The sequence below is a fragment of the Rhinolophus sinicus genome, chromosome 17 (assembly GCF_057876585.1).
Source record: "Rhinolophus sinicus isolate RSI-liver-muscle chromosome 17, RSI-T2T, whole genome shotgun sequence".
Lineage (NCBI taxonomy): Eukaryota > Metazoa > Chordata > Mammalia > Chiroptera > Rhinolophidae > Rhinolophus > Rhinolophus sinicus.
The window spans coordinates 47,636,251-47,650,738 of NC_142517.1; the positions used below are offsets into that span (position 1 = coordinate 47,636,251).

Below are 14,488 nucleotides of genomic sequence, written 5' to 3' on the forward strand. Positions count from 1 at the left end.
AGTGAATACCACTCAGTGGGGTAAGCGTCCCTCATAGCAGCCCATAAGCTGTGGATGTGGCCAAACGCCACAGCCAGTCAGCCTGAGCATCAGTCCCATCCACTGATATGTCGATAGCAATCAAGGCTCAACTATAACAGGAGGGCACAGACAACTCACACAAGAGACACTCCTGAAGCACTCAGGGGAGGAGATTGGGCCAGGTCCCCACAGGGAACCTATTACATAGGCCACTGGGCCAGGACTGGGAGACATAGCAGATCTACCTAATACATAGCAATAAATAGAAAGGCAGCCAAAATGAGGAAAGAAAGAAATATATCCCAAATGAAAGAACAGGAGAAAATTCTAGAAATAGAACTAAATGAAATGGAAGCAAACAACTTACTAGATACAGAGTTCAAACCAATGGTTGCAAGGATGCTCAAGGAACTTAGTGAGAACTTCAACAAAGAGAGAGAGCAAGCATAAAAGAGGACATGGAAATCATAAAAAAGAACCAGTCAGAAGTGAATAATACAATAACTGAAATGAAGAATACACTAGAAGGAATCACCAGCAGACTACATGAAGCAGAGGATCAAATCAGAGATTTGGAAGACAAGGTAGCAGAAAACCCAATCAGAACAGCAAAAAGTAAAAAGAATCCAAAAAAATGAGGATACTATAAGGGGCTTCTGGGACAACATCAAGTGTAACAACATTCACATCATAGGGGCACCAAAAAGAGAAGTGAGAAAGAAAGGGGTTGAGAATGTATTTGAAGAAATAATGACTGAAAACGTTCCTACTTTGGTGAAGGAAATAGACATACAAGCCCAGGAAGTGCAGAGTACCAAATAAGATGAACAAAAACAGGCCCACATGAAGACATATTATAATTAAAACAGCAAAGGTTAAAGACAAAGAGAGAACCTAAAAGCAGCAAGAAAAAGGCAACTAGTAACTTATAAGGAAGCTCCCATAAGATTGTCAGTTGACTTCTCAACAGAAATTTTGCAGGCCAGAGGGATTGGCACAAAATATTCAACGTGACAAAAAACAAGAATTTATAACCAAGAGTACTCTAATCATCAAAGCTATCATTTAAAATCAAATGACAGATAAAGAGTTTCCCAGACTAAAAAAAAGAGCTAAAGGAGTTCAGCACCACCAAACCAGTATTACAAGAAATCCTAGAGGGACTTCTTTAAGACAAAAAAAGAAAGAAAAGAAAGAAAGATAAAGATAAAAAATATTAATAATTAAATGGCAATAGCTACATATCTATCAACAATTACTTTCAATGTAAATGGATAAATGCTCCCATCAAAAGACATAGGAGGGCTGAATGGATAAGAAAACAAGACCCTTACATATGCTGCCTAAAGAGACCCACTTCAGATTGAAGGAGACACACAGACTGAAAGTAAAGCGATGGAAAAAGATATTTCATGAAAATGGAGAGGGGGAGGGAGGTTGGATATTAATACTTATACCAGACAAAGCAGACTTTAAAACAAAGAGTCAAAGAAAGACCCAGTAATCCCACTTCAGGGTATTTGTCCAAAGAAACCCCAAACACTATTTTGAGGGAATGTGTGCTCCCATATATATGTTCATTGCAGCATTATTTATTATACAATGGCCAAGATGTGGAGGCAGCCTAATACCCATTTATGGATGAATGGATAAAGAGAAAGTGGTACATATCTGAGGTGTGATCATAAAATATGGCAAATGCTGCTGCCGTACAATGGAAAGGCAGAGATCTTCAATACTGGAAGCGGTGCGACGAACCTTAGTAAGTGTTTGACAAGTTTAAAGTTGTTGTTCAGTGCTGTCAGTCAGGTGTGAGCTAGGGTTGAGAGAAGGTGTGTTTTAAAGTGTGCCGTAAATCATCCTCCCTTCATGACAACGCTTCGTGTCACACATCGTTTCTGGTATACAATTTCTGTCAAATAAAAATATTATAGTGTGTCCTCATCCACCTTATTCACCAGATCTGGTACCGTGAGACTTCTGGCTCTTCTCCAAAGTCAAAATGACCATGAAAGGTAAAAGTTTTTAATCAGTTCAGGTCATCAAGGCAGCTACGACAGCGCAACGAAAGACATAAAAGAGGACTCCCAGAACTGCTTCAGAAAATGGCAAGAACGATGGGACAAGTATGTTCCAAGTGAGGGGAAGTATTTTGAGGGGGATTAATGGCAGTGTGTCTTTTACTGTAATTTTTTTAAAATTTAAACATCACTGTAGATTTTGATCACATCTCATATATAATGGAATATTGCTCAGCCAGGGAAAGGAATGGGTTCTTGCCATCTACAGAGGCATGAATGGACTTGGAGGAAATTGTGCTGAGTGGACTATGTCAAAGAGAGCAAGACAGATGCAATGTGATTTCACTTATATGTGGAATCTAAAGAACGAAATAAACAAAACAGAGATACAGAGAACATTTTGATGGATGCCAGATGGGAGGGGTATTAGAGGTGTGGGTGAAAAAGGGGAAGGGATTAAGAAGTACCAATTGGTTGTTACACAGTAGTCATGGGGATGTAGAGTATAGCATAAGGAATATTGTCAATAATATTATAATAACTATGTATGGTGTCAGATGGGTACTAGATTTATCAGGGTGATAGATGGGAGGGGGTTAGGGGGTAGATGAAAAAGTGAAGGCATTGAGAAGTACAAATTGGTAATTACAAAATAGTCACGGAGATGTGAAGTAAAGCATAGGGAATATAGTCAATAATATGGTAATAACTATGTATAGTATCAGGTGGGTACTAGACTAGTCAGGGGGATCACTTCTTAAATTATATAAATATCTAACCACTATGCTGTACCCCGAAATAAATATAAAGTAATAGGTAATGTCAACTGTAATTTAAAAATTAGAAAGGTGGGCAAAAGGTGAAGGGGAATAAGAGGTTAATATTTCTAGGCATAAAACAAATAAGTTAAGGGGATGTAATATACAGTATGGGGAATATAGTCAATACTATCGTGATAGCGTGGTACAACATCAGATGGTTGCTGGACGTATCATGGTGATCACCTTTTTAGGTATATAAATATTGAATAACTATGGTGTACAACTGAAATTAATATAATATGGCATGTTAGCTGTATTTTTAATAAAAATCTTAAAAAAAGAATTTATATCCTGATAAGGTGGCTTTCAAGTATTAAAGCAATATAAAAAGCTATAAACATGTAAAAGCTCAGGAAATTCTGTACCTATGAGCCCTTTTTGAAGAATCTAGTAAAGCTTCAATCAAAAGATAACTTGGCGAAACTTCCGCAAAGGGATTAATTTAATATATATAATGGAAAGTCTAATACTACATAGGATGGAAGAATAATATATAGAAATAGTGCAAGTTAAAAGATGGAAGAAGAGAGGACAGGAGAGGAAAAATGAGATGGTCATTGACTGTTGTAGAGGCAATAGGTGGGAATTAAAGGTTAGTATTGAAAACTGACAAACCAGATAATAAAAGGTTACACTTAAAAACAAGGACTAATAGCACTAAAATGGGTATAAATACAAGGACAAAAATCACAAATTTTCTTAAATACCAAGTTAAAAATAAAAAACAGCAAAGAAAATGTATAATGTAGAAAAATATAGTAAATATAATACATCTGGTAGTTACAACAAAATGATGACAAAATTGAAACTGAATGTATCAGTCATATCAATAAATAGTATCAATTCATCTAATATAAGAAAAAGGTTTTCAATTTTACTCACAAAGAACCAACTATATACTATATACCAGAGAAAAATCTAGAACAAAATGATTCAGAACGGCTAAAACTAAAGGAAGGGGAAAAGTATACCAAGCAAATGGAAACAATAGCAAGGGGTTTCAGTCTTGATATCAGACACGGTATAATTCAAGCCATAAAGCATTAAACATAAAAAGGAACACTTTTTAATACTAAAAGTCACATTTCACAATGAAGATATGATAGTTATAAATAAATGCTCCAAGTACTATAATAACCAACTTTTTAAGGCAGACGCTAAAGGAGATATGAGGAGACAGAAATACACTTTACATAGGATATTTTAATACACCACTTTCAGTGTAAGACAGAGCAAACAGACAACACATCCATAAAGTTATACAAGACCTAAACAACATAATAAGGAAGATCTAATGCGTATGTGTAGAAATATACATCCTGATACTTGAGGATTCATCTTTTCTTCAAGCACACATGGAACATCTACAAAAATTGATCCTGCTATAAGGCCACAAAGAAAATACCTGAAAATTTAAAAACCTTCTATTAAACAACTCTTCAGTAAGAGGAAAAATATAAAATAGAATACAGAATTTCTAAAATACAGTGATAAAAATACTACAGAATTTTTGGGATACAGAATTTATGGGATACATTTAAAGCAGGGATCAGAGAAAATTCGTAACTTTAAACATTTATATCAATAAAATGAAAATAAATATAATTTTCAACTCAACAAAATGACAAAAATTAAGCAAACCAAAAAAAACACAAGGAAGAAGATGTTAAAGATAAAGGCAGAAATGAATAAGGTAGAGATGAGGAAAGCAACAGATCTAATTAACATATGAGCATCCTTTCCCTTTCCCCGTCCTGCGTATCCTGTCATTCTCTTCTACTGCGTCAGTTCTTCCTGTTTCTATGTCATGAGCCCTCTGCCAACTGCCTATAAAACATTTTGCAAACTGGGAAGGGCTCTGGTGCCTGGAAACCACTGGTAACATTTAGGAAAATGCAAATTTTGATGAATAGGAATCATAAAAGGAACGAAGGTGGCTTCATTCTTTGGAATCTGAACCAGGAAACTGGATGATAAGGTTCAGGTCAATTCCCCTTTCAAGCCTCTTACCCTGGTTGTCTCTGTTTTATGCTGAAACCAAGGGGTGGGGCAGCAAACACCAGAAAGAGGAAGGGGAATAACTGGTCAGACAGCTACTTTCTCAAGAGACAAACGGCACTTGAGGAAAGGAAAATACTCCCTAGTTTACCAACAATTATATAAGGAACATAGAACAGAAAAAAGAAATCAAGCCCAAAGAGGAACCCCTTGTTTTGTCTTAGCTTCTGCTTCTGTGACATAGGGGTCTCTACCCTTCAGTGCTTCTCTCTACCCTGTTTGAGATGGCACTTAATGTACAGTCCTCAGTGCGACTCAGAAAAGGCTGCAAGGACAAGATGAAAGTCACCTGTTTCATTTAGTGTATGACTACTTCCAGGGATTCAGTAAAATGAGATAGTGAGATTAAAACAAATATAATGGCTGGGGGACACACCCACCTGTTGCCTACCTCCCTGCTCACTCTCTTCCTTGCTGCTCCCCATAGAAGGAGAAGATGCTAAAATGATGGGTTATTGTTTTGGAATGTAATTGAGCCAAAGATGGAGACCAAGTTCAACTCCCTACAACCCAGGGAAGTCGAGGCACAAATGAGGAACAGGGTTTGACTCTCTCTGTCAGTGTCCCTCTTCTCACCCTATGAAAATACTTTTTGACTGAAATGAATCATACCAGAACTGGAAATTCTACCAACATTATTTCTTGAGAATCTACTGTGTGCTGGGCACTGTGCTAGGGCTACAGATTTAAAAAAAAAAAAAGACATTGGTCCCTCATCTTGAGTAGTTCACAGTATAGTGGAAGAGGCAGAAGTCATTTCCATCCACCGTGGTGTTACATAAGGGTTCTGTGAAAATGAAGTCTGTGAGAGAAGAAATGGGGTCAAGAAAGGTTTCCCTGAAGAAATGGGATCAAACTGAGGATTGATAAATGTGGACAAGTTAGCCAGGTCTAGAAGGGTGGGAAAGGTAGTTCCTGCAGAGAGAACAGAATGAGCAAAGCCCAGAGACCACAGTATCTTTCCCTCAAATCAACAAAGCCCCAAATGCTCATGTTTGCATGTGCATACCATATGTGGGGAGGGGAGGAAGAGAGGGATGGAATTGGTGAAATAGAATTTAAGTACTGAACTTAGAAGAAGTACATTAAAAAGAAATACATAGCCTTCTCTCAAAAAGTAAGAAGGATAAAAACAAAAACAAAAAAGTCCTTTAGAGAGGGTAGGGTTGAAGCAAACAAACCAACTTCCTAATCTCTACAGGTGGGATCACACTCCAGGTGGCCTTTCCATCGCAAAGTTGGCATTTACCTCTAAATCATATGAGGCAGATGGAAAGCAAGCACAACAGCACACGCGTGCGCGCCGCTGTTGTGTAAATTCCAAACCACACAGCAGTTAGTAAGAGATGATACCAAAGCAATACAAACCCATGGAGGGTGGGGCCAGTCTGCTCTGCTGGACAGTGGATACAGTGCTACCCAAGAATCGGGTTTGGACCCCACTCCCAGCTCCATCTCTGTCTGTGAAATGATTGTTACCAATATGAACTCTGTCCCACACTCCATCCCTTGGAGATCAGGGTATTTATTAACTTAAATGGTGTAAAGATGTGAGACTAGGGCTGGAGAGGGTGGAAGTAGCAGATGCCCGAAAACATCTCTGCCATGGCCTTCACTATAAGCACAGTTTTTACTCTCAGCCTTTCAGCTTCCTTACTGTGTGCTTTAGTTTCTCCATCTGACAATGACAGTTATAAAATCTGTCCCTGAATTTCTTATTTAGGGGAGATGAATGAAATAACTCCTAACATGGTTTGAGCTCCTTGAGCAATGGCTGTGTGTCAGACAACAGGCCCCAGGAAGCCAGAATGACCTTCATCTAAAATAATGAAACTGACGGAACAAAGACAGCTTCAGTTGTTCAATAAATTTTTCATTCACTCCACATTTATTAAATACCTCCTATGTGGACAGTTTAGACAGAACTGATGCTTGTTTATCATTGTTTTCTAGTCTCATTCCACATCCCTTGTCTATGACTGATGGATAAGAGAAAGTCATCGAGTGACATACTAGTGAGCTGTGCTCATAGAAGATTCCATCTTAACTCAGCCCTGCCACACGGGAAATGTGGAATAAAGCCAGCGACGAGGAAGGTAGCAGAATGCTGTGTTCACCTTACCTGGGGATGCTAGTCAGGTAGGTCATGACATTCAGGAAGTCCTCGTCGGGGATGTGTTTGAACCCCACAATCTCTGGAAAAGTAATGATGGGGGCATCGTCTTTCCCTCGGCCTCCTGCAACAAAAATGGGTAGTCAAGATGTTAGTGAACTGTTTTCACATGATGCCTCTGCAGATAAAGGACTTTCACTAATACCAAGTCGGAAGATGTGTATTGGCCTCCCCATTTTCTACCTATATTATTTCAGAGTAGAATGTGGGAAGGTTGACATTGAACTATTTTGAGCAAGTCTCTCTACTCCTTCATGCTTGCTCAGTGGTGTTGTGAGAATTTGATTTTTGAATCCTTTGAAGATAGTTCCCATGTTTCCCTGAAAATAAGACCTAGCCAGACCACCAGCTCTAATGCGTCTTTTGGAGCAAAACTTAATATAAGACCTCGCATTATATTATATTATATTATATTATATTATATTATATTATATTATACCCAGTTTTATATTATATTGAAATAAGATTGGGTATATTAATTTTTGCTCCAAAAGACACATTAGATGGTCTGGCTAGGTTTTATTTTTGGGAAACATGGTACTACCATATAAAAAGTAATATTGATTTAATTATTTTGGCATAGGTAGGATAGTAAACAATGCCAACACAAATACATAATATTTCTCTTCATTGTTTTATTTTTTAAAGACTTTTATTAAAGTATAGCTAACACACAATATTATATTAGTTTCAGATGTACACAATAATTATTCAACATGAATATACCTAGAAGTGATCACCATAAGTCCAGCAACCATCTAACACTGTACCTTGCTATCACAATATTATTGACTATATTTCCTATGCTGTACATTACATCCCCATGATTTACTTATTTTATACCTGGAAATTTGGACCACTTATACCCCTTCACCCTTTTTCTCCCCTTTTAAAATTTTTCAACTACAGTTGACATTCCATATTATTTTATATTAATTCCAGGTGTACAGCATAGTGATTAGACACTATATAACTTAAAAAGTTATCCCCTGACTAATCTAGTACCCATCTGGCACTATACATAGTTATTACAATATTATTGATTATATTCTCTATGCTTTGCTTTACATCCCCGTGACTATTTTGTAACTATCAATTGATGTAAATGTTGGTATACTTGATGTTGTCCCAGAGACCCCTTAAACTATTCTCATTTTTTTGAATTCTTTTTTCTTTTTCCTGTCCTGTTTGGGTGTTTTCTGCTACCTTATCTTCTAAATCGCTGATTTGCTCCTCTGCTTCATCTAATCAGTGTTGATTCCTTCCAATGTATTCTTCATTTCAGTTATTGTATTCTTTATTTCTGACTGGTTCTTTTTTTATGTTTTCAATCTCTATTTTTATGTTTCCTATCTCTTTGTTTAAGTTCTCCCTGAGATCATTGAGCATTCTTATAACCGGTGTTTTGAGCTCTGCATCTGGTAGATTGCTTGTCTCCACTCTGTTTAGTTCTTTTTCTGGAGCTTTGCCCTATTCTTTCATTTGGGATGTGTTTCTTTGTCTCCCCATTTTGGCTGCCTACCTGTGTTTGTTTCTATGTATTAAGTAGGGCTTCTATGTCTCCTGGTCTTAGTAGAGTGGCCTTATATAGTAGGTGTCCTGTGGGGTCCAGTGGCACAATCTTCCCATCACCAGAGCCAGATAATCCAGCTGTGTCCCTTGTGTGGGTTGTGTGTACCCTCCTATTGTAGTTGAGCCTCGGATGCTGTTTGCATATCACTGGGAAGGAGTCACCCTCAGACTGATTACTTGTGAATACTGGCCATGACTATAGTGGAGGAACTATTGTGCAGGAGCTGACCCTACAGAGCCTGCCCAGTCTGCCTTTTGGGTGTGTCGTCCCCAGAGGTGGCTGGATGATGCTTTAGCTCAGTCCAAAGCTGGCCTCCAGGTGTGCCAGTTCCCAGGGCCTCCTGGGAGTGGCCTTTCCTCAGGCCAAGTTCAGCCACAGCTTATGCCCTGCCCAAGGCTACCTGGCACGAGCCACAAAGCCATTCACAGATGACTGCCACCCACACTGGGCTTGGAGGTGCCTTGTGAGGCCAAGCCACAAACCGAGGCTGGCTGTGGCTAGTGCCAGGTTTAGGGCTGCTCAGCAAGTGGTATGGGACACACTGATGCCAGATGCTGCTTGTCTGGATTTTGAGAGATTTTAGGAAAGTCTGAGCCAAGACAGGCTGTTTGTACTGAAAAGCCACTAGAGGCAGCAGCTTGGGTGTGCCTGAAAGTTGAATGGGGCTGGGTCTCAGGGAATCACTAGGGGCAGGGAGAAAGAAGAGTGTTAGTCAGGTTGATAGAGACTCAGATACGGCAGCTGCCTGTGTCTATAGGCCAGGAGGTCGGAGGGCTCAACAAAGAAACAATGGCTTCTGCCAACTCTTCTGTCCAAGAGAAAGATGCCCTTTCAGCCCTTGCCCTGAAGCTAGACAACTCAAGTTCCTCCCTGTATGTCCCTGGTGCCTTATGAGCTGCTTCTCCAGCACTAGGGCTCAGAGCGAGTGAGTCCGTCAGCGAGTAAGTCCATGTGCAGGCTCTTTTGGAGGAGCTCCTAGGACTACAGCCTCCCTCGTCTCAGCCACAATTTCTTCTGGTTTTCACAGCCAGAAAGTATGGGGTCTTCTCTTCCCAGCACTGGAACCCTGGGCTAGGGAGCCTGTTATAGGGCTGGGACCCCTCGCTCCTCCCACGGGGAGACATCCACAGCTGAGATACACCTTCTGATTTTTAATGGTCACATGAGGGTATGGGACCAGCCCATTCCACTTCTCTGCCTCTCCTACCGGTATTGAGTATCTTCTGTATGTCCTTAGTTGTAGCCCTACAGTCAGCTCAGCTAGACATCAGGCAATGCTCAGTGATGGTGGTTCTGTAGTTTAGTTGTAATTTTGATGCGGTCATGAGAGGAAGCAAGCACAGTGTTTACCTACTCCACCATCTTGACCAGAAATCCTATTTCTCCTCATTGTTGTAGTCAGTAAGTATCAAAGCTAAAATACATGGTGGTTAAGAGAGTTAGCTCTAAAATCAGACAATTTTGTTCAAATCCTGCTTTGCCACTTAATTTCCATGTGAGTTTAGGTAAGATACTTAACCTAAATAGGAATTTCCGCGTGTGTGTGTGTCTATACCACTCACACACACACACACACACACATATATATATACACACATATGATATATATGATATATAATATTATATATGGTATATTATATATCATATATATATATAGTACAAGATATATATATATATATATATATATATATATATATATATATATATATATATATATCTTACACCTACCTCAAAAAGTATTGTGAGGATTAAGTGAAAACATAGATAAAAAGCACCTTAGTAGAGTGCTTATTACATATAAGTGCTCAATAAATGGTGACCATTATTATGGTTATTATTATTACAAAGAGGCATAATCAGCTGCACTTCAATAACTTATACAAAGACATAAGACATCGCTGTGAGAATAAAAATGTAAAATTAATATTGAAATATTTAATTCATTGGAACAGAGGCCACCAGATTAAATTAAATAGACTGTATTTCCCAACCTCCTTGCAGCTAGAGGTAGCCACATGACTAAGTTCTAGCCCCACAGTTCCCAAACTGTATGCCAGGTACCCAGGAAACCAGAGTGAACTCACAGAAGCCCCATGAACGTTTTACATTTTTTGAGAGAAACAGCAATAGTTGGCATCTGTCAGATGGCATGTATGCTACTAACTTGAGGTGGTTCACAAATTCAACATTAAATTGCACTATATTCTTCTGAATGACATTGCATCTTTGTGAAGGTGGGTTTTGGTGGCTGCTGGAATAAAAGCAAGGGCAGAATGAAAATCAATGTACAACAGGAAATGAGGGTGGTGACATCTAGTCTGATTCCAAGGTTTGAGATAATTGTAGTTGTCTAAGAATGAAACTTGAATATTACTTTTTCTTTCAATTTGTGTGTGTTTATTTTTTCAAACAGCTACTAAGTTGTTAGGACTTATAGACTTATTAAGATATTTTAACTGTTAGCCAAGAAAGGCTGTGAAAAAAGTTACTGCGATACTAAGGCATCAAGAACTGAGACAATTGGGGACCCTATGCCCTAGCCAATGGGATATGAGCTGAAGTGCTGCGACTACCTTCCAGGTTATGTCCATGGAGGGGAACTACGTTAAGAGGAATAATGGCTCCCAAGTGAGGCCAACAACTACAAATGTCTGCATGTATTTCACATACCTAACGAAAGTTATCGGTGTAGGGTGTGGTTAGTGAAGACTGTGTGATTAATGTGGGTGTGGGATTTTTGAGGAAATTACAGAACAGAAACTCTGAGAAGCAAAGGTGTGCAGTCTATCTGATGACATCACCATTAAGATCATCCAACCCATTCTGCTGTTCTGAGTCTACACTCTAACTTTCCATGTAAATTTGTTTCAAGGGAGAAAACGTGCTATTGAGCAAACATGACTATTTGTATCATGTAAAGTCAACATCGTGGTTTTACTATACAAGTCTCTTCTGAGCATTGTTAATATGAGTCTTAGGTTCTCAGAGACCAATCACTAAGAAACAAAATGTGAGATTTGTTGAATGAGTAGTCATTCTTCTCCAGAAAGTTCCTCTTTATTAATCTTGCATGCTGATTTGCAAGTTAAAAAAATACACCGAGCTTTGACAAGCAGTGATTGAGCTATGTCTTTATATTGACTGAAAACAATTTAGATCAGGATTCTACCGTGTTTCCCTGAAAATAAGACCTAACTGGACAATCAGCTCTAATGCGTCTTTTGGAGCAAAAATTAATATAAGACCCAGTATTTATATTATATTATATTATATTATATTATATTATATTATATTATATTATATTATATTATATTATATTATATTATATTAATGATATTATTATATTATATAAGACCCGGTCTTATTTTACTATTAATTTTTGCTCCAAAAGATGCCATGGAGCCGATGGTCCAGTTAGGTCTTATTTTCAGGGAAACACAGTACCAGCTATCACCCAAGCTTCTTCTTTTTTGCAGTTTCACAGCCATAGGAAGTTCCAGAGAAACCTAAATTAAGAGAATTTGCATGTCTAGTAAGGCTAACTTTAGAGGTGCTGTAACAACTGTATTAATTGTATAACAATATTTGCCAACAGAATAGCTAAAACACTTCAACGAACCAAACAACACACCCTAAAATATTAGGATATGATTCCACCATTTAATGATCTTATCTTTTGTCATTAATTATAAATTAAAGGTAGTCACACCTAAATGGAGAAAGGTAGGTGGAGTTTTCTTGTATCTTACTTATACAAATATTGACCACCAAAGAAGCCCTCCCCACCACCCAGGTTAACCGGGGGACACCACCTGCTGTTGAATATCAGTCTTAAGAGGAAGAAGCACCAAAGAAACAAAGCTAAGCCTGCCCATAGCCTTGACAACCACGACAATGCATTCACTGCCACCTTGTGAGGAAATATGGAAAGGCAAAAGGAAGAAAGTGCAAAAGAAGTCTCTTTCAAGAAAGATAAAGAAAACCAAACTACTTGGAACTAAGTTAAATGATTATTTAAATAAAATAAATGTCACTCCTCCCAGTATAATTTTTACCTGTTCATTAAATGGCAGTGAGACTTCGTTATATAGAGGAGATTTTGAAACACTGGGAAATCCTACAGGAACAGAGTGAAGATCAACAATGGGAGAGAGAGTGAAGCCGTTACTGTTATTTGTTTCCCAGTATCTATTTTCCCTTTCTCCTCTCCAAAAGAACTGATTTTATCTGGAAAAAAGGCAGCCCCACTCCTTGGCAGGCATTTTGGAAATCTCAGGGCCTGGGATAATAAATAATGTGTCCTACATAATAAACAATTGTCCTACATCCTGTATGATTACCTAATGTCTTACCAGAAACTCAATATAAGTGAAAAATCCATTTCTAGTGATCTGATCCTAGACTCTAACTCTATTTTACATATAATCACAAAGTTTTAAAATACTTTTTCCAGTTTTATTGAGATATAATTGTCATATAACGTTGTATTAGTTTAAGATGTACAACGTAATAATTTGATATATGTATATATACTGTGAAATGATCACCACAATTAAGTTTAGTTAACATTCACTACCTCACATAGTTACATTTTTTCCTGTAGTGAGAACTTCTAAAATCTACTCTCTTATCAATTTGCAAATATACAATACAGTATTGTTAACTATAATCGTCGTTCTGCACATTACAACTCCAGAACTCATTTATGTTATACTGGAGTTTTGTACCTTTTGACCACCTTCACCCATTTCCCCACCCACGACACACCCCCACCTCTGGTAACCATCAAATCTGTTGCTTCTAGGAGCTTGATTTTTCTTAGATTTTATATATAAGAGAGATCATAAGGTATTTGTCTTTCTGTGTGGGACTTATTTCACTTAGCACAATGCTCCCAAGGTCTATCTATACTGTCACAAATCATAAAGTATTTTTAAACAGTTTTAATATATACTGAATTTTCCAGGATTGTAACGACCCTATAAATGGAGAGAAGATAATACTTTACTTCCTTCAGAACTTTATCAACAATTGTTTACTATTTCAGAAAACCTCTATGATAAGGCCACTCAGGAGTGTCTGGTCACCCATACCTCAACTCAGTATTTGGACCTGTCACATTCATGATGAATACAGGGGCAAGCACATGACTATTTCATTATTTTTTCTAGTGTAGCTAGAAATACATATTGAAATACATTTATTTTACTATGCTTACTTTTATTTCTTTCACATTACTGTTCTTTACATTTCATTTTTTAACATTTTAAAAAGATTTTTATTAAACTATAGTTAACATACAATATTATATTAGTTTCAGGTGTACACAAGTTATTCGACATTTATATACCTGAAGACCTGATCACCATAAGTCAAGTAACCATCTGACACCGTACCACACTATCACAATATTATTGACTGTCTTCCCTATGCTGTACATTACATCCCCATGACTTGATTTATACATGAAATTTTTAACTTCTTATTCCGCTTCACATTTTTCCACCTTTTAAAATTTTTCAATTACAGTTGACATTCCATATTCTATTATATTAATCTCAGTGTACAGCATAGTGGTTAGACATTTCTATAATTTAAGAAACAGTCTCCCTGATTAGACTAGTACCCTCCTTGCACTATACATAGCTATTACCATGTCATTGACTATATTCTCTATGTTGTACTTTACATCCCCATGACTGCCGTAACTACCAATTTGTACTTCTTAATCCCTTCACCTTTTTCACCTTACCCCCCAACACCCTCCCATCTATCACCCTGATAAATCTAGTACCCATCTGACACCATACGTAGTTATTAT

The 14,488-nt window shown here is 37.8% G+C and overlaps 1 protein-coding gene across 15 annotated transcripts in view; it reads right to left on the reverse strand.

The window, feature by feature from the left end:
* MCF2L2 (MCF.2 cell line derived transforming sequence-like 2) overlaps positions 1-14,488 on the reverse strand; it is a 210,309-nt gene that overhangs the window by 161,053 nt on the left and 34,768 nt on the right. For all 15 annotated transcript variants that reach the window (XR_012494951.2, XR_012494952.2, XR_012494953.2 and 12 more), the window contains exon 3: positions 7,044-7,158. Coding sequence is in view for 12 of the 15 variants with exons in the window: in XM_088793935.1 (XP_088650061.1) it covers positions 7,044-7,158 (115 nt within the window). In the remaining 3 variants the exon portion in view is untranslated. The remainder of the gene's footprint in view (positions 1-7,043; positions 7,159-14,488) is intronic.